At 39.7% G+C, this 20,985-nt stretch overlaps 1 protein-coding gene across 2 annotated transcripts in view; it reads left to right on the top strand.

Annotated features, from left to right (window-relative positions):
* Nucleotides 1-20,985, top strand: part of tmem135 (transmembrane protein 135) — a 556,007-nt gene that overhangs the window by 46,615 nt on the left and 488,407 nt on the right. For both annotated transcript variants that reach the window (XM_060825966.1, XM_060825965.1), the window contains exons 2-3: nucleotides 845-972; nucleotides 3,174-3,266. In XM_060825966.1, the coding sequence (XP_060681949.1) occupies nucleotides 845-972; nucleotides 3,174-3,266 (221 nt within the window). The remainder of the gene's footprint in view (nucleotides 1-844; nucleotides 973-3,173; nucleotides 3,267-20,985) is intronic.

The raw sequence follows: 20,985 nt of genomic DNA, 5'->3' as shown, positions 1-20,985 counted from the left end.
AGGACAATGTTGGACAGATTATCTGTGGATTGGGTACACCCCTGCTTAGTACTCAAGGGAAAGTGTGGGGAGAGAGAGGGCAGGTGGTCAGTCATTTGGAGATGGTGCCTGGGCTCTCATCGATGTCCAGGACTGTTCTCGGCAGCCTTTCAGTAAGCCAAGTTCATTTTTAATCATTGTAATCAAAAGACATGATCAGTGTTGAAACACCTGTTTGATGTAATTCTATCAGGGCCTTGAGATCACCTTTGGATAATCCGAAATTTGAATATTTGGTATTCTGCTAATCGAGACTCCTCTGTGGTATGCCATCCCTTTATCCTTGTCATTAACAGAGATCCAAAATAGTTTGGGTCTCTGCTCTGATCTCTGACACTCCACTGGCTACTGTTTGCTAAGCTGAAAATGGCCAGTTCATCCTGATTCTCTGCTGTCAGCCAGGCATCTGTCTGAGGTAGTGTATCATTCCCGATGTCATATGCCCTTGTGTGGTAACATTTTCTATGGCATCTGATTGTTTCACTTTTGGAAAAACAAAAATCTTAATTTGGTTGTGAGGAAAGTTTTTAATGATGTGAGTTTTCACAACCAGGAGCAGGCTACCTGCGAAGATACTGAAAGCTGAGACAAGTTGATTTAAATAGTAAATTAAATAGAGTTTTGGAATAATCTGCTTGGGCTGCAAGAATAGCAAGGAAGTAAAACTTTATCAACTTGATAGATGTTAATTGCAATTTTGGGATGACGAAATGAAGCATCAAAGCAATCTGATATGGAATCGAATGCAACTTGTTCTCAATTTCTGTCACTTTTACAAATAGAAATCTTACCATGTTTCTTTCAGATTGCAGCCATTCTTAGAAGGCGGAAGTTAGACTACTACATTCACAAACTGCTTCCAGAGATTCTCCAATCGACCTCGTTCCTGACTGCAAATGGTGGCTTATACATTATGTTTTTCTGTATCCTCAGGTGAGAGGGGTTACTAACCGATGGGGGGCATTGATTTGTAGGATCTGTCCTAAAGGTGTTGGAAGCTTTAGTCTATGTGCTGATATCTCCAACCAATTATAGGCAATAGCTACTATAAAACTATTTGACAAATGCAGCTGAACAGTATCCATCAAACTTGTTGTAAATGTGATAATAAATGAACTTGTTTTTGTGAGCATTTCACTAGGCTAAATGCAATTTCATTTTCATGACACCTGCCTCATGACACGAAGTAATGCAGTTTAAATTAAACAATTGAAGTTAATTTGATTGAGTTGATTCTTGTGGTTGTATTTGCTACTTTTAGCTGAGTGAATGTTAAAATACAATGGAATGATTTGTATTTAGAAATTGCTGGTATAATTCTGAACACTGCAAAATTGACCAACTATCACACTACAGAGTAAAAGTGGTGCAGGCAGTTCTTCTATAATGCGATAGTTGCATTCTTGCGCAATCCTGCATTATAGAAAAATTGTGCTTTAGCAACAGCGTTTAAAATGTTAGTCATGTAATCATGTTACAGCCAACACATGTTTAAAAGTACGTGCTTTAGAAACAGTGTCCTCAAGTTGTCAAATCGCTTTACTGCGAATTTGCATTAACAAAGTCTAAGTTACAGCAGATGACCTGTAACTTGGTTTTTGGCAACTTAGCTGAAATTATAACCATTCATTTTAAATGTGATTTTTAAAAAGGTAATGATATAAAGGAGAAATAAAACACTGACTTAAATAACTATGTTGTTATCACAGAAAGTTGATCAACATTCCCTAGCCCCGTGATGTGCCTACATACATGCTCTTCCCCATTCTGTGTTCTCATGAATATCTTGCAATCTTCCAGCGCTTTTAGAAGTGGGCTTCTCCTTTGTCATATCAGCCAGCTACCTCACTTACTTATGCTTATCCTGCCCTTCATTCAGGTATGTCTTCCTTTCCCTTGCAGACTGCTTGGGTCTTGCTCCATAGCCTTTCGTTCCCTATGCCTGTTGTACTGCAACCCCGTTTCACAGTAGATATTAACTCTACCTTGTTCCACTGACTATAGTGGATCAACCCTGAGGCACCTTGTCTGCAGCTTTGAAGGTGTAGCTAGCCATTTATGTTGCTATTAAGCTGTAATAACTGTCCGTTAACATAGTCCATCAAACTGAAAGGCCTATTCCATGAATGAGTACTATGATATGAACTTAATTGCTGAGAACGTAGGTTGTATGTTATAATGACTGGTAAATTGTATGAAATAACGCATTTATTTGGCCAGTCTCAACTGGGATGCTGTTGACAGTACTTAACTAGACCATTCTTGCAAGTTCAACACATCCTGTTAACCTTAGTTATGATTTCACAGTTAGGTAATATTTAATAATCACTCCAGATTGTGTGAAGAATTATGCCAGCAATCATATTATTATCAGTTGAGCTTGCTTTGTAGTTCACTTATGCTTTCTAAAACCTATATATATTCATAAATAGCACCCTATTCTTTGCAAACATAAAGAAAGTCTTCTTGTTTAGTGCCTGTTTTCAACTAAGCAGAGGTAGGACAGCCATTTCCTGATGCAGTCTCAATGGTAATGCCCTTACTGATCACAGTTGTCTGGTTTGACTGAAAATACAAGATTATGGATTAACTGTTTCCTGGTACATCTTCCATTGTGAGGACTTGACCAAATACAGAGCTCAGGCCAACCAGCCAGCACCATCATGTAGTGTGAATTGTTTGTTTTGAAATTTGATATTCTTGCAATTCTGTCTTGATGAATGCAAAACAGAAAGTTTTATCAGAATGGCTCTTTATTTTCAGGAACGTACTTTGATTTGTAGAAAATAGAATTGAGTTGTACTGCATGTGTTGCTTTAAAAGTTTAGTACTGTAATACATTTTTCATTTCTGAAATTATTCATGAACAAACCTAAACAAACACTGCAAGTTATGAATGTTTGGTAAATTTTAATGGGTAATATTTATCCGTTGGCCACAGAATTAAGGAGAAATTGCAGTTCTATAAATAAAAATCCAACCAGAAGAGGTTTTTAGTTGGCAGTTCCATCAGTTCTCTCATGCTTTATTTTTATTTATTTGAGGAAATTGTTGTACAGATATACCAGATGATTATATTGATCTGGCTAATAAAATTAGTTTAAGTGTCAGGTTTTGTTTTTCTCCAAATCTAGGAAACTTCTTGGGAAATTCTACATATGGTCCCCAGGATTTGGTGCTGCTTTGCCTGCTTCCTACTTGGCCATTTTGATTGAGAGGAAAAGCAGGTATTATTTTTAAAATTACTACCACTATAAGTAGGGACTTGCCCTGTAAAGTACTTTTGATATATGTATTGCAAGAATATATTGCAATGAAATTCTGAAATGGCAAGTGAGTAACACTTCTTTGAATCCCTATCTTAAAGGGTTAATAATGCTGTCATATAGAATGTTTGTTTGTATTTTTTTGTGTTTGAGATCTATTGGCACCATTGTCAACTCTTACCCACACCCCAACAATTGCTAGTTTTCTTCCATCTCATATCTTAAATGCTTTTCCTCTTTGTAGAAAAGTTGCTGTTGCGTTGAAGATTGTATCATACATGGGTTTTCATGTGTGTTTATATGTGAGGGTCAGGCGATAATTCAGCTGTGAAGGACATCAAATGATGGTGGTGTGCATAGCCAGAAGGAAGAGTTGGATTGCAGTAAGGAGTGGGGACTTTATTTTCCTCTCCCTTCAGTCAGGGTGCTAAATTATTTGTAGCATTCCAATGGCCATCCAAACTGCAGTCAGTTAACTCAACAGCGGCCCTGGTTTGTGATGTATTGTTCTCGGGATAAACTTACTGAGCCATTAAAGAAACTGTGACACACTTGAGTGTATTGTAGATTGAGTCAACTGCTGGTGATTGCTATCACATATTGACTAAATCTTGCACACTTAAATTCATTCAGTAATCAGGTGACTTTCTTGGCCATTGAGACCCATTATTCTCCTAATTGTAACTACAAGGCACCATCTTGTAAAAATAAGAATTCTTCTATTCCTGTTGTATAAGTGCTTGAGCTTGACTGTTTGTCCCCAGCATTCTAAATTGCTAGTTAAATCAAAATCTTCCAAACAAATTTAGAAAATTTGGTTCCACAGCCCCTCAACAATGCCAACATACTATTGAAAATTAATGGAACTCCCCTACATAAGTTCTTTGTTTACCGTTTATAAAATGCAAAGATCTAGTAAATTTCTGTTTGTCAGACTGGAACATGGACAATAACTCTTCATTTGGAATCAGAGGACATTTACCATGTGCAACAAATCATTTTCTTAAATTATGAATACAAAATGTATTTTTAGAGCACTGAATAAAATTAAATTTAAAACCTGCATCAATCTAACTTTTATTTTTGAGACTATATTTAGTTGTGTTTTAACATTTCTGTGTTTTTATTTGCTTTTATGTCTCAAAGTGTTCTTCACATTTTGCTATCATTTATGCTATGTTCTCATAAGGGTTCTTCAATTCGATGGAATTTATGTAATGGCATGTTTGGAATATGCCAAACCTAATGTTTGGATATGTAATCGGTTACCATAGAACAGTTGTCAGTCGGGACATTCTGGAATAAATTCACTTTGTTAATTGACTGATGTGGTCATGATAAAATAATGATTTCGAGAAAAAAATGAGAAAAAATTGATGGTCAGAAATGCCATAATAATTGTGCTTAAGGTGCAATTCCAGATAAAAGATTAAAATTTCTGTTTGTGTATGTAATGCTTTTTCAAAGGAAAGATCCTACAATGATGGCAGGATTTGTTTCAAATCTCCTCAGACTTTATCAAAAGGGCACAGGGAGAGGAAGGGAACATTATTGTCTGTACCTGTTTTGTGAGAGAAACTACTATTTTCTTCAAGGAAAAAGGAATCCAATGTTGAGTCAAACAAGAAACTAAATTTGGCAATTGAGTAGTAATGGAATATGAACTGAAGGACATTTGGGCTAACAGTCTTATAATGTTTTTAGGTTATGGAAGTTATTTTAGTGTTTGCACGAAAGCAACTTTACATCAGCCCGGAGTTTGATATGTGTTGCCGAAATTCACTAAGGTTCATAACACAGCACCTCCAGACTGTGTAATACTGTGTTGACACCTCTGCTGGGTATGTCCTATTGGTGGGACAGGACATATCCAGGGATGTTAATGATATTGTCTCTAGGTTGTAATGGTTAAGATTAAGGGTGATGCAATGAGCTAATGGTACTGGCGAATTAATCCCTTCATCCTCAAGGACAGCAAGTTTGTAGAATACTTCTCTGGGAAATTTGAAGCTTTTTCGGCCACCAATTCAGGTACAGCTAGTAATCCATCCATTCTTTGGGACACTACTAAGGCTTATGCTAGAGGGAGAATTATATCAGAAGCGACAGAAGGGAGAGCAGCAGCGTTTGCTTGTGGCATGACAGAAGACAGCTGAGACAGCATATTACAAGTAGACCATCGGCGACTAAGCTGCAGTGGATCACAGCTCTCCAATCCACCTTAAACTCCATGCTAACACATACAGCAATGAAGGAACCTTCCCTTGCAAAGCAGAGATTGTTTGAGCATGGTGATAGGACTAGTAAATACATGGCATATTTGGTCAGGAAGAAGAATGTCTCCCAGTCTATTGCTTCTCTTAGTTACGATGTTAAAAAAATCAATGAAGTGCTTCGGAGGTTTTACTCTGAACTTTACCAAGCTGAATGCTGTGAGGACAGACTGGAGAAGATGGAGTCTGTTTTTAGGAATGTGGATCTTCCTGGTTTGTCTGCTGAACAGGTGTCTCTCCTTTGTGCTCCGTTAACAATCCAGAGATACAGGAGGTGGTGAGGCAACTTCAATGTGTTGAGGTGCCCAGCCCTGATGTTTTATAAAGATTTTGCAAGCATTCTGTCAGGACCGATGCTAGACATGTATAACTATTCATATTGTTGGGATCGCCTCCCGCCTTCCTTAAGAGAGGCTAATATCTCTCTTAGTGTAAAAAGTGAGGTCTGCAGATGCTGGAGATCAGAGCTGAAAATGTGTTGCTGGTTAAAGCACAGCAGGTCAGGCAGCACCCAAGGAACAGGAAATTCGACGTTTTGGGCCAGAGCCTGATGAAGGGCTCTAGCCCGAAATGTCGAATTTCCTGTTCCTTGGATGCTGCCTGACCTGCTGTGCTTTAACCAGCAACACATTTTCAGCTAATATCTCTCTTATCCTTGAAAAAGGGAAGACCCTGGAAGACTATGCTTCTTGTAGACCCATCTTGCTTTTAAACTCTGAATTTAAAATTTTATCGAAGACTCTGGCATTGTAGGTGCAAAGGGTGTTGTCCTCGTTTATTAAGAAAGATGAGAAGGGCTGTATAAAGAGTCACAGGTCTTCTAGTAATGTTAGGAGACTGTTTAACATGATTCAAGTGTGCCAGCAACATCAGTTCAAGGGTTGGTGGTTTCCTTGGATGCGAAGAAAACATTTGACTGGGTGGAATGGCTGTATCTTTTTCATACCCTGGAGTAGTTTGGCCTGGGTGAAGTGTTTACTAGATGAATAAGGATCCTTTACAGTGATCCTCTGGTCACGGTTCTCACGAATGGTATAATGGCTGGTAATTTTAACATGATAGGAGCAGTCGGCAAGGCAGTCCCCTCACACCGTTGCTCTTCACATTGGTGATTGAACTGCTGGCAGAGGCCATTCGTGGGGACGCTTATATAGTTGCCCCAAGGGTAGTGTCGAAGATGCATAAGAGCACATTATATGCCAATGATGTTTTCATTTTTCGTTCAAACCTGGCAGTTTCAGTATCCTATTTGATACAACGTATTCATTCATTTGGCTTTTTCTCAGGTTACTAGATCAATTTTTCAAAATCGGAGGCTATGCCTATGGGGGTCTTAGGGAAATACCAGACGTTGAAGGTGGGTTCCCCTTTAAGTGGACACTGGGAGGCTCTCTTTAATTGTTACCCCTAGTTTTGATCAGTTATTTAAGGCTAATGTTGTTAATGTGTTTCACAAGATTATACAAGACCTTCTGAGATGGGGAGCCCTTCCAATGTCATGGCTAGGTCGAGCTGCTCTTCTTAAAATGATTGTTCTTCTTGGCTTATTGTACCCTCTGCAGATGCTTCTCTTGCTTTTTTAGTGAAATATTTTGGGGATTAATTGGTGTAGTTCTTTTATTTGGCACCATAAGTGGCTCCTTGTCAAGCTTATGAAATTACAGATGCTGCAGGGGTTGGGAGGAGTCAGAAGATATCAATTGAGCTTCCTTCTATTTTTTGTGAGTGACTGGGCCTGTGAGGATTCGGTATCGGTATGATTGGACTTTGCGGCTCCCAGGCAAAGTGTCCTCTGATTAACCTGTTGTTTCTGGCCAAAATGAGGATAGTTGCGGAACATTGGACTGCGGCAATGGTTATTAATACTGACAAAGAGTGGAAGGCAATGAGACAGATGGAGGGTAAGATGTCTAAAACATCTTTCCATAGTCCCATAGTTGGTACGCCAGGTTTCCAGCCAGGGATAATGGATCTCTGATAGGGGAGTCTCTTGTTTGGGTGACCTGTTTGAAGATGAAAAATTAATGTTATTTGATCTAATAACTCTTAAGTTTGGATTATCGAGTAGGGACCTCTTCTGTTTTTTCCAATCCGAGATTTTGTCTGAAAAGAGACTACACTTTTGACTGTTTTAGGTCTGAGATAGAAAAAGAGGGTGCTTCAGGCTTAGAGCACTCTTTCAGTGAGTACTCTCTATCATTTGTTGGGAGGAGATTCCTTGGGTGACATTGACAGATTACGGGAGGTCTGGGAGAGAGAGTTAGGGGTGGAGATCACTCTGGAAACTTGGGAGGACATTTGTGAGAATGTGTCGAAGATTTCGATATGTAATAGGACCCATGTTATGCAGTTAAAGATTCTTCATAGGGCTCATCTGGCCCCAGATCGTCTTGCAAAATTTAAGCAGAGTGCGTCTTCAGTGTGCCCCAAATCTAAAATAAATAGAGGTACCCTCACTTATTGTTTGTGTTCTTGCCACAGGCTCCGTACATATTGGAGCGCTGTGGCGGGAGTAATAGAGAGGGTTTAGGGAACCGAAGACGAGGTGAACCTGCTTTCTCTTCTCCTGGGTTTGCTGCATTTATCTTCCTTAGATGTACATGGGAAATTTTTTTTAGCATCCTCACTTTTTGTGTGAGGAAGAACGTTTTGATGTGCTGGGTGTCTGAGAACTCCCCGGGTCTGTTGGGGTGGCATTAGTTAATTTCTGGAACACATTCCTTTGGACTTCCTTACAAACATGGTGCACCAGAAAATGGACAATTTTTATAAGACATGGCAGCTCTTTTTGCACTATTTGGAAGCAGATTTTAATTAGGGCTTTTGTCCAGCCATTTTGGTTTGGTTTAATAAACCTAATGTCCCAAGAGGATATATTTTGAGCAAACATGAGTTTAACAATTAATGCTGTCAAAAGTTGAGAGCTGAGGTCTTGTTATGCTGACCAGCGTTATTTATGTACTTATTTATTTATTGATGTGTAATAAGTGTAGTTGTGAGCTTTTTTGTAGAGTAGTATAGTAGTTGCTTTATTGTTTATTGTTGTTTTTGTCATTCTAATGTTATATTTTCATATTTCTGTAATTTTATAATTTTGAAAAATGTTTTCAATAAAAATACTTTATAAAAAAAACTGAAGGAAATCTTTATTATTCAGGAAGTGATATTGGGGAAATTGATGGGATTAAAACCAGATAAATCCCTGGGGCCTGATGCTCTGCATCCTAGAATACTGAAGGAAGTGGTCCTAGAAATAGTGGATGCATTGGCGATCATTTTCCAGCATTCTATAGACTCTGGAAGAGTTCCAATTGCCTGGAGGGTAGCTCTCCTAAAAAAGGAGGGAGAGAGAAAATGGGGAATTATAGGCTGGTTAGTCTGACACGATGGTGGAGAAAATGCTGGCATCAATTATTAAGGATGTAATAACTGAGCATTTAGAAAGCTGTAGCAGAATAGGTCCTGGTCAGCATGGATTCACTAAAGGGAAATCATGCTTGCTAAATCTTCTGGAATTTTTTGAGGATGTGAGCAGTACAGTGGACAAGTATCAATCAGTAGATGTTGCATATCTGTACTTTCAAAAGGCTTTTGACAAGGTTCCACACAAGAGGTTGGTAAAGAAAATTAAAGCTCAAGATATCGGAGGTAATGTACTGACATTGGTAGAGAACTGATTGGCAGACAGGAAGCAGAGAGTTGGAATAAACGAGTGCTTTTCAAAGTGGTAGGCAGTGATGAGTGGGGTGCTGCAGCTGTTTGCAATATACATGAATGATTTGGTGAACAAATTGAATGCAGTATCTCCAAATTTGCAGATAACGCTAAGCTGGGTGGTAGTGTGTGCTGTGAGGAGAATGCTAAAGGGCTGCAGAGTGACTTGGATAGATTGGCTGGCTGTGTGGGCAAATACTTGCAAATGCAATATAATGTGGATAAATGTGAGGTTATCTGCTTTGGTCGCAAGGCAGGTTATCATCTGAATGTGGCAGTTTCAGAAAAGGTGAGGTGCGATGAGACCTTGGTGTTATGGTGGAACAGTCATTTGAAGGTTGGCATGTAGATGCAGCCTGAGGGAAGCCATATCTTGAGTATTGTATGCAGTAGCCTCCTTGTCTGAGGAAGGACATTCTTGCCATTGACTGAGTCCAGTGAATGTATTCTTGGACTGAAGTATGAGGAAAGACTGAATCGACTGGGCTTGTACTTGCTGGAATTTGGAAGTATGGGGGGGGGAATCCTCATTGAAATATATAACAGCCTGATGGGACTGGACAGGCTAGATATGGGAAGAATGTTACTGATGTTGGGGAAGTCCAGAACTAAGAGTCACAATCTAAGAATAAGGATTAAACCATTCAGGACTGAGATGAGGAAAAATTTCTTTACTTGGAGAGTTGTGAATCTGTGAAATTCTCACCCACATGAAGCTGTTGGAGTCAGTTCATTAGATATATTCAAGAGGGAACTGGACGTGACCCCTTGTGACTTAAGGGATCAAAGAGTTTGGAGAGAAAACAGCGATGGGCTCCTGAAGTTGCATGATCAGTCATGATCATATTGAATGGTGGTTCAGGCTCAGAGGGCTGAATGGCCTACTCCTGTACCTATTTTCTATGTTTCTATGGCAGATTTTGTTCCCTGAAGGACATTAGAGAATAAGTGTTTTGATGTAGCACTCCTCCAGCTGCAAAATTCAGCCAGTGCTTCTTGCAGCAAGCATGTAGATAAATTGAAACCAGAGAAACCTTAGGCTGTGCACATCTCCATGATGATGTTCCCACTCTGTACTACCTTTTAATTTGACTTTTTGTATGAAGTATTATTTATAATTTCTTCTTTGACGTGATGAAGTAAATTGGTTTTGCAGCCTTGCAGAGTTCACGGAATGCTTTTAACTAATTTAACTTAAAAACACATATATCTCTGGACTGATATTACTGCAGGCAGAGTAGACATCATGTCTCCAGCTTGGCAAGTTCACCTATTTCTATCCTATCTTTCTAATTGTTAATTTCTTAAAACAACATGACCCCAACTTTTTAAATGGAACACAATTCTGTGTGCTTAAGTTGCTTTTTCCCCAGTTCACAATTGTGCAGTTTATAGAAAAATCTACAGATTTTTAAATTATGGTCTTCATTAATATATAATTAGGAGAGTCACGATCTTGACAAATCTTCATCGAGTCTTGAAAATACGTATCAACTATTGCTTTCTGTTTTATTTGGCCAGTTTAGTATCTGTGTTGATCCTGTCCCTTGCATTTCGTAACCTATTCTTTTGCTCACAAGTCTTTTGTGCTTACTGTATCAAATGTTTTTTTTGGAAATCAAGTACGTCTCATCTGTCTTCTGTTGCCTTGTCAATAAACTATAAGTTAATTAAACATGGTTTGTGTTTGACACATCCACTCTGACGCTCCTTGTTAAGCAACTTTTGCCCAAGTAACCTTTAGTATAAGCTTCTATACCACTAAACTTAACTAACTGGCCTATAGTTGCTGGGCTTATCTTCACATCATTTTCCCCTAGGATGTAACATTTGCAAATTTCTAGTCCTTTAGGAGGTTCCAGAGATAATGGAAGACTAGAGAATTGTCTCTTGCCTCTGCAATTTGCAGTTTGTTTTCCCTGTGTATCTTTTGATGCACTTTTTCTTGGTGCTTCATCAGCTGTATACAGGCAGCCTATACAATGCTGCCTCCTTATTAGTTTTAAATCTTTCATTAGTCTGATTTGCGTCCTCTCACTGTAGCCTGAGCAGTGTCTTCCTCTATGGTAAAGATAGATCCAAAGTAGTAATGCCGTAAGTAAGCGCTGGCATAGTGGTAATACTGTTAGAATCATAATCCTAAGGTCCAAGCTAATACTTTTGAAACAAGGATTCAAGTCCCAACATAACAGCTGGTGGAATTTAAATTTAATTGATTGACTAGTCCGCAATTGAAATACCGGTCTACTGTCATGGGTGGCCAAAGAAGAGTCTTTGGACTTGAAAAATTAACTCTGGTTCGTTTCCAGAAATACTGCCAGACCTGCTGAATTTTTGTAGAATTTTTTGATTTTGACATAGAAATGAATTTGTACAGTCCTATTGAATATCTACACACTGCTGAAATTGGCCTGCAATATAAATCTAGCAATTTCTATAGAAGCAATAGCCTGTAATGGTAAATCCTTCCAATGTATAGTTCTCCAGTATAAATGCTGTATTGATTTTGTAACTAAAATCAAACCCGGGTCTGGGTTGGATTTTGTGATTAAAATGTTTGTGCTGAACAAGGGATCTTCCCTGCTTTCAGAATGTGTGTGTGTGTGTGTGTGTGTGTGAGCCTTTTTTAAATACAAATAAAAAATTCCTGGGGGTTTCAAGATGGCGGCGACCCAGTAGGTCCGAGTTTGCTGAGCTCTGCCCAGCACCCAGAAAAACTGAGATACCCACCCTCCTCTCATGTTTTAAACCACTAAAACTAGCTATTTCCCAGTTGCTACAGCCATTTTGCACCAAACTTTCAAAAGTTTGGTACATTTCAAAATGACCAAAGGAAAAGAATCATGCAGTTTGCAACAGGCAGGGACCCTTCCCCTGCCTGCAGCAACAAATGCGGCCACCCCGGGGGACTTGCCTGCAGAGACGAGCCTGATCTCTGAGTTTGTCAACTTTGAGAGAAGATTGATGCTTCAGTGGAAGAGACCAGGTCTAGGTGGGAGTCAATCTTGGTCATACTGCAGAAGCATGACAGAGAGATTGAGAAACTTGGGCAGCGTGTTGGAGAGGTGGCCTTCAAGACTGCTGCTGAATCCTCTGTGGGTCAGGTCCGGGCTTCGGAAAGCAGAGTCTGGACCTTGGAAGAGCTCCCACAACTGCTGAAGCTGGGGTTGGGGCTAGGCCGGGTGCGGGTTGAATGGGCCCACTGGGTTGCTGTTTGCAGGCCTGAATTGGACCAGCGCCCCCGCCTGGTCCTAGTGTGACTCCATCTTTACAGCGATAAGCAAATGCTGTTGGAGGCCTCCAGAGCTTTGGGGAAGGATCCCTAAGCTGTGGTATACAAACGGTCGAAAATAATGCTGTTCCAGGACTTCTCTCCTGTCGTGGCACATAAGAGGAAGGCATTTGATGAGGTAAAGAAGCTTCTGAGGGATTTAAATATTCAGTGCGCCTTGAGATACCCGGCAACACTGTATTTCAGTCACGGAGGGTCTGTGTATATCTTTGGATCACCGGAAAATGCAAAAGAAATTTTGGATGCTCTTAAATACGGACTTGAATTATATGAACAATTATTTTTCTTCTTTACGCCCTTTTTTTCTCTCCTCCTTCCCCCTTTTTCTTCTTATCGTTCCCTGAGGGGGTTGTCCTTTAACTTTTATTTATAATTTGCTTGGTTTATCTGGTTGGGGGTTGTTTCTGAATTTTTTCGGGTTTTCCTTGAATATTTTCTGGGATTGTAATTTTATATATATTTTTCATGATGCTGTTTTGTTAAGAATGCCTAAGTTAATAATATGGAGGGGATGGACTGGATGCCCACTTTTAATTTCCTTGTTATAAGACATTGGTATTTGTCCATTTTATTTTGCAATGTCTGGGGCAAGGGCATAGCTCCAGTTGGAAGGAGTTATGGCGGGATTACTGGACAGTAGGAGTGCCCCTGTGTATAAGGGTGAAAGTCCTCTCTTATACTGTTGTTATTTTTTAGGAGTAATTTTTAGTAGTTTTGTAAAGGTCTTTTTTAAAACTTACAATGAATTATTTGCGGTTTTTACTCAATGTTTGTTGTGTAGGGTTCTTCCTCTCCTGGGGGTCTCTGACTTTCTTGAGCGATCATGGCTAGCCATTCATTTAAATGGTGCACTTGGAATGTTAAAAGGAGCCACTCGCCAATAAAAAGGAAAAATATATTATCGAGTCTTAAAAAAGAGAGGGTTCATGTAGCCGTTATACAAGAGATACACCTAACTGATGAGCATTTGAAGCTGCAACAGAGGGGATTTGGTCAGGTGTTCTTTTCACCCTTCAACTTGAAAAGTAGAGGAGTGGCCATTCTTATTCAGAAATATCTACCATTTCAAATGTTAAGCCAGATAAAAGATTAGTCCGGGCGGTTTATTATACTTAAAGCTCCAATATGTGGAGAGGTGTATGGGATTTTGAATGTATATTGCCACCCCGCCCGGCACATCCTTTTAAATTTCTATTGGATGCATTCTTCAGGCTGATGGCCCTTGAGGTATGTCACATAATTATGGGGAGAGATTTTAATTGTATTATTGATTCCAAGGCAGACAGGATACCTAGGAGCTCTGCGGGCATATCTCTGCGATCTAGGCAGCTGGTTGATTTGAATAGGCAGTTGGGACTGGTAGGTGTGTGGAGATGTCTTCACCCTGAGGGTAGATATTTCACTTTTTATTCTAACCCACACAAGTGTCACACCAGAATTGATGTTTTGTTTTGTCCCCTCGACTTTTCTGAATTCGATACTGTCCTGTAAAATAGGAAATATAGCTATTTCTGACCATGCAGCAGTCTATATGGAGGTCAACACGAGTGGTGATAAGATAGACTCCTGAAGGATAGTAAGTTCATAGAATACGTTTTGCAGGAATTTAAAGCTTTCTGGGACATTAACATAGGTACGGCCAGTAACTCTTTGATGATGTGGGAGACTGCTAAGGCACATGTGCGCGTCTTAATTATTTCATATTCTGCGACCCGGAAAAGACAAAAAGGAGAACAACAGCGTCTGCTTGAGGCTCTCCAGAAGGCAGCTGAGTTAGTGTATGTTAATAAGCCATCCATAATTCACTTGCAGCGGACTACAGCCCTCAAGGCTACTTTGAATGCTACTCTTACTCAAACAGCAAAGAGGGAGATACTATTTGCGAAGCAGAGACTATTCGAGTACAGCAATAAGCCAGGCAGGTATCTAGCATAGCTTGCCAGAAAGAAGAAAGTTCCCCAATCCATTACATCTATGAGAGATGGTGCTGGTATTTTGGCTTGTGACCATGAAAAGATCAATTCAGATGGATTCCAGGCTGAGTTTTAGAAAAGGTTCATAGACGAGTTGGCTGGACACATGTACAACTCCTCATTTAGTCAGGGTTGTCTCCCGCTCTCTCTGAGAGAAGCGAATATCTCTCTCCTCCTCTAGAAGGGGAAAGCCCCAGATGACTCTACCTCGCACAGGCCTATATCCTTATTAAATGTAGACTTTAAAATCCTCTCGAAAGTGCTGGCAATAAGACTGGAGAAGGTTTTGCCATTTATTATAAAAGAGGATCAGATGGGGTTTATTACGGGTCGCAGGTCTACTAATAATATCAGAAGAGTGTTAAATATGGTAAAGTCTGCAAGCAAAAAGCAATCGATTAGTTATCACCCTAGATGCAGAGAAAGCATTCGATCGGGTAGAATGGCCATACCTTTTTTAAACCATGGAGTGGTTTGGTATTGGAGAGGTTTTTACTAAATGGGTCACAGTTTTATATAATGGCCCAAAAGCAACGGTGACTACTAATGGCATAAGATCGGATCGTTTTAGTATTGGCAGAGGTTGTCACCAAGGATGTCCTCTTTCGCCATACTATTTTTACTAATGATCAAACTGCTGGCGAAAGCCATCCGAACTGACCCCAGTATAATGGCACCGGAGGTAGGATCAGGCAAGCATAAAATTATTCTTTATGCCGATGTCTTTCTTTTCTTAAATGATCCATTGACATCTGTGCCCTGCTTAATTCAATCATTAATTTGTTTGGTGTGTTTTCAGGATACAAAATTAATTTCATGAAATCAGAGGCCATGCTGGTAGAGGTCTCACCAGTATATCTAACTTTGTGGATGGATCCTGCTTCCCCTTTCGGTGGTCACTGAGAGGTTTTCTCTATCTAGGTATTTTATAACCCCGGTATTTGGTCAGTTTTGTAAAGCTAATTATATTCATTATTAAAGAAAATAAGGCAGGACTTCTAGCATTGGGAAGATCTCATGATATCCTGTTAGGAAAAATAGCTTTGGTTAAGATGAATATCCTCCCATGCTTATTATATCCCATGAGAATGCTTCCCTTGATGTTGCTGAGACAGGCGCTGAGCAAGCTTTATGGTTGGCTTGGTTCCTTTGTTTGGAATCATAGACGGCCCCTTATTAAATTAGATAAATTACAGCTCCCACAAGTAAGGGGAGGTCTGGATTTTACGGATTTTAGAAAGTACCAACTGAGCACTCTACTATCATATGTGGCTGACTGTGAATCACAAGAGACCCAATCAATTTGACTGGATATTGAGGCTTCCCAATCAAAATGCCCCTCATCAATCTATTGTTTATGGATAAGATGCGATCTGTAATAGGACTCAAGCTATTCAATTGAAAATACTTCTCGGACCCATATAACACCAGAGAACCTTGCAAAGTTTAAGGCAGGAGCATCTTCAATGTGTCCTAAATGTAAAATAAAAGTTGGTACTCTCATTTATTGTTTGTGGACTTTCCATATGATTCGTAGTTACTGGAACAGTGTTGTGAATGTCTTGGCAAAGATTTTGGGAACAGAGATTGGGTTAGACTTGGTGTCTCGCCTTTTGGGCTCTTCAAATGTTTCCTCTCTAGATGGATATGGGAAGAAATTATTTTCTATCCTCACATTTTGTGCAAGGAAAAACATAATAGCAAGTTGGGTATCCAAAAGTCCTCCTGAACATTCGAACTGGCATAGGATAGTTATGGAATATATCCCTCTAGACTTTCTTACGACTGTGTGCACCAAAAAACTGAATTGTTTTATAGAATGTGGCGGCCCTTTTTGATATCAATGCAGATGTATTGATCTTTGTTTAGCCATGAGGACTATGTCTGTCAGTGCGGGGCCCTTGGGAAGAAGAATCCCGTATAAATACTGGTTTTATTATGACTTGACATAATTTTACTTTGCTTATTTATTTATTCATTTCCTTTTTCTCTTCTTTTGTTGTTAGTTATGCACTACTGTAGTTTTGTTTGTTAATGGATAGAGTTTTTCTTGTATCTTATTTTGTGTTTTGGTAGTTTGTAGAGGAGATCGGTAGTTAGCTTTTTTTATACTGATACTGTCACTATAGTGTAAAGAGATTACACAATTTTGTATTAGTTTTTTAATTTTGTAAAAAATTTGAAAACTTATTTTCTTTTCAATAAAAATATTTATTAAAAAATCCCTCTTGACAATTGATAGTAATAAAGTTGGTAGCTTTTTGGTTGCAGTTTTTGTGGATACTTCCTATTGTTCAACAAAAATAAGACTCGTAATTACCTGTGGATAGTGGAAGTGGAGGCTTGTCCTTTTCAAAAAGGGCAATTCTCAATTATAGGTTATACTTGTTTCAAAGCATCTGTTCTATTTCTAATTTTATTCAGAGAGCCAGACACAGGAAATATTTTACAGCACCTTGGTCAGAAAATCCTAATTTGTTTATTTTGAAGTCATTCAAAAAGAAAACTCTTAGTAGCTACAAGATTAAGCTGGAATCATGTTTTGAAATCAAATCTTGATGTGCGACCCATGGGCTTGATTGGTTAGTCTTGCATGGTTTAACTGGAGAAGATAACTTTGCAGCTGTGTATGGAACAAAAGCCAAAAACTTAAAAATACAACTTGTCGCAGCAGTTTCTCCGTTCAAATGACCTTAGTGTTTTCTAGATTTTCAGTGTTTTATTATTTTAAATTTCCAGCCTTTGCGTTTTGAGAGATGCCATGTGGTCAAGGGAAAAGAGAGATTGAAGATGAGGAAGGAGTAACGGCAAAAGTTGTTAAAATTTAGCACTCACTCTTGTGTCCAGTCAAGTTGGCTGAGTTTAATTGCCTGCATGTGACTTTGGAAATGGGTTGTGACTTGTAATCTGTTCTGGTACTAAATCATTTAGCAACCAGTTTAGCAGTCAACTAATTTACCATCTAATTAGCTTCAAATCTCTAGAGGCATTTTATTAATGCTGATGAGCTAAAATGAAAAATACTATTACTTAGCAAAAAAAAAGTTAACATTCTGTGTGCCTTCTCTAATAATTAGGAAAGTTGAATATTGTCTTTTAACAAATTGAGCACAGCAGTTTAAGTGGCTAGTCCATTGTTTGACATTACTGTTACAGAGCAGGCTGACCCAGAAACTACTACCAGTTTGAGCCAAAGGGGTTATTTTAACTGCATTGCTGTTGGTTTCAGGGACACAGGGTGAAATTTCCGTATCATCAAGAAACGGTCTCACCAAGTATACCTAGAAAATGAATAGCTTGAGGAACTTGCTTTTGAGCAGTGGGTACAGCAATTTAAAGTTGAAACCATCTATGAAAACGTGGTTGAGGTGATTCTCCTCAATGGTTTCAAAATCTCCATATTCTTTCCAAATGGTACTCCTGTTGAGGAACAGGCAGAAATTATGTCTGATGACTCTAATTTAATCCACAAGTCCATAAACCATGGGAATTTGGTGTCTCGAAACTTTCAAAGACTGGAGGGGAATGAGGGCAAGGTAAATACTGCAGGAGTCCGCTAGAATGAAAAAGGAAACCAGACAGTGAAGGTGGAAATGTCCTTAGACATTTAAAGGATGCATTTGACCGGCAGACAGGTGGGAAAACCCCCATGGTGCTTCCACTGCAGGAACCCAGAGCAGGTGAAGGAAATCTATTGGTTTCAGCATCCTCTAGGAACTCGCAGCAAGATATGGCTTGAACCAGAATTGGTCAGAGACCTCGAAGTGAAGAAACCATTGAGAAGTAGTGACCATAATACATTAAATTTCAATCTGCAATTTGAAAGGGAGAGGGTACAGTCGGTACAGTATTCAACTTCTGTTGAATAAAGGGAACTGTGGAGCTATGAGGGAGGAGCTGACCAAAGTTCAATGGTGCAATACCTTAGCAGGGATGACCGTGGTGGAACATTGGCGGTTATTTCTGTGTATAATGCAGAAGTTGCAGGATCAGTTCATTCCTAAAAGGAAGAAAGATCCCAGGAGGAGGCATGGGCGGCCGTGGCTGACGAGGGAAGTTAAGAAACATATAAAGTTAAAAGAGAAAAAGTATAACATAGCGAAGATAAGTGGGAAAACAGAGGACTGGGAAGCTTTTAAAGAACAACAGAGGATTACTAAGAAGGAAATACGCAGAGGAAAATGAGGTACAAAGGTAAACTGGCCAAAAATATAAAAGAAGGATAGTTAAAGCTTTTTTAGCTTTGTGAAAGGCAAAAAAATGGTTAGGACTAAAATTGGGCCCTTGAAGACAGAAACAGGGGAATATAATATGGGGAACAAAGAAATGGCAGAAGAATTAAATGGGTACTTCAGATCTGTGTTCACTGGGGAAGACGCAAGCAATCTCCCTGAGATAACAGTGACTGAAGGACCTGAACTTAAGGGAATCTGTATTTGCCAGGATTTGGTGTTGGAGAGACTGTTAGGTCTGAAGGTTGATAAGTCTCCAGGGCCTGATGGTCTACATCCCAGGGTACTGAAGGAGGTGGCTCGGGAAATCGTGGATGCGTTGGTGATTATTTTCCAGAATTCGATAGATTCGGGATCGGTACCTGAGGATTGGAGAGTGGCTAATGTTATACCACTTTTTAAGAAAGGTGGGAGAGAGAAAGCAGGAAATTATAGACCAGTTAGTCTGACCTCAGTGGTGGGAAAGATGCTGGAGTATATTATAAAGGATGAGATTATGGCACACCTGGATAGTAGTAACAGAATAGGACAGAGTCAGCATGGATTTATGAAGGGGAAATCATGCTTGACTAATCTTCTTGAATTTTTTGAGGATGTAACCCTGAAGATGGATGAGGGAGATCCAGTAGATGTCGTGTACCTGGACTTTCAGAAAGCTTTTGATAAAGTTCCACATAGGAGGTTAGTGAGTAAACTTAGGGCGCATGGTATTGGGGGCAAAGTACTAGATTGGATTGAAATTTGGTTGGCTGATAGGAAACAAAGGGTAGTGATAAACGGCTCCATTTCGGAATAGCAGACAGTGACCAGTGGGGTACCGCAGGGATCCGTGCTGGGACCACAGCTTTTTACAATATATGTTAATGATATAGAAGATAGTATCAGCAATAACATGAGCAAATTTGCTGATGATACAGAACTGGGTGGCAGGGTGAAATGTGAGGAGGATGTTAGGAGATTACAGGGTGACCTGGACAAGTTAGGTGAGTGGGCAGATGCATGGCAGATGCAGTTTAATGTGGATAAATGTATGGTTATTCACTTTGGTGGCAAGAACAGGAAGGCAGATTACTACCTCAATGGAATTAATTTAGGTAAAAGGGCAGTACAGAGAGATCTGGGTGTTCTTGTACACCAGTCAATGAAGGCAAGCATGCAGGTACAGCAGGTAGTGAAGAAGGCTAATAGCATGCTGGCCTTCATAACAAGAGAGATTGAGTATAGAAGCAAAGAGGTGCCCTGGTGAGACCACACCTGGAGTACTGTGTGCAGTTCTGGTCTCCAAATTTGAGGAAAGACATTCTGGCTATTGAGGGAGTGCAGCGTAGGTTCACGAGGTCAATTTCTGGAATGGAGGGATAACTTTACACTGAAAGACTGAAGCGACTGGGCTTGTATACCCTTGAGTTTAGAAGACTGAGAGGGGATCTGATTGAGACATATAAGATTATGAAAGGATTGGACACTGTGGCAGCAGGAAACATGTTTCCGCTGATGGGTGAGTGCCAAACCAGAGGACACAACTTAAAAATACGGGGTAGACCATTTAGGACAGAGATGAGGAGAAACTTCTTCACCCAGAGAGTGGTGCCTGTGTGGAATGCTCTGCCCCAGAGGGCAGTGGAGGCCCAGTCTCTGGATTCATTTAAGAAAGAGTTGGACAGAGCTCTCGAGGACAGTGGAATCGAGGGTTATGGAGATAAGGCAGGGAGCGGATACTGATTAGGAATGATCAGCCATGATCATATTGAATGGTGGTGCAGGCTCGAAGGGCTGAATGGCCTACTCCTGCACCTATTGTCTATTGTCTATTGTCATTGGTCTGTGCTATTTCAGGTTTCAGGATAGCTGTTGAGATTTTATCAAAAGTAATGGTGACCACTGACTGCTTTAAGCATTTAGAAAAAGAAATCTGTATTCTTTGAGACACTGGGTGCTGACTACTCTTGCTTTGGGAATAATATGGGAACTTTCACCTGAAGGCAGATCAACTGATAGAGTGCCAATGAAGTAGCTCCTAAGAAATGATATAGAGGTACCATTTATTAGGTTGTCACTTAAGGGTAAGATTAACTTGCCAATGCCAAATAGAGATATTTTATAAGGGTATGATTTTGTAAAATATACTTCTCAAATAGACGAGGGCAAGCCAGAGAGACTGAGATGACCCAGAAAGCTAGTGGCAGGAAAGCTGGG

This window comes from Hemiscyllium ocellatum, chromosome 6 (genome assembly GCF_020745735.1).
Source record: "Hemiscyllium ocellatum isolate sHemOce1 chromosome 6, sHemOce1.pat.X.cur, whole genome shotgun sequence".
Lineage (NCBI taxonomy): Eukaryota > Metazoa > Chordata > Chondrichthyes > Orectolobiformes > Hemiscylliidae > Hemiscyllium > Hemiscyllium ocellatum.
The sequence above is the reverse complement of the archived record's forward strand: the minus strand, read 5'-3'. Positions and strand labels throughout refer to the sequence as shown.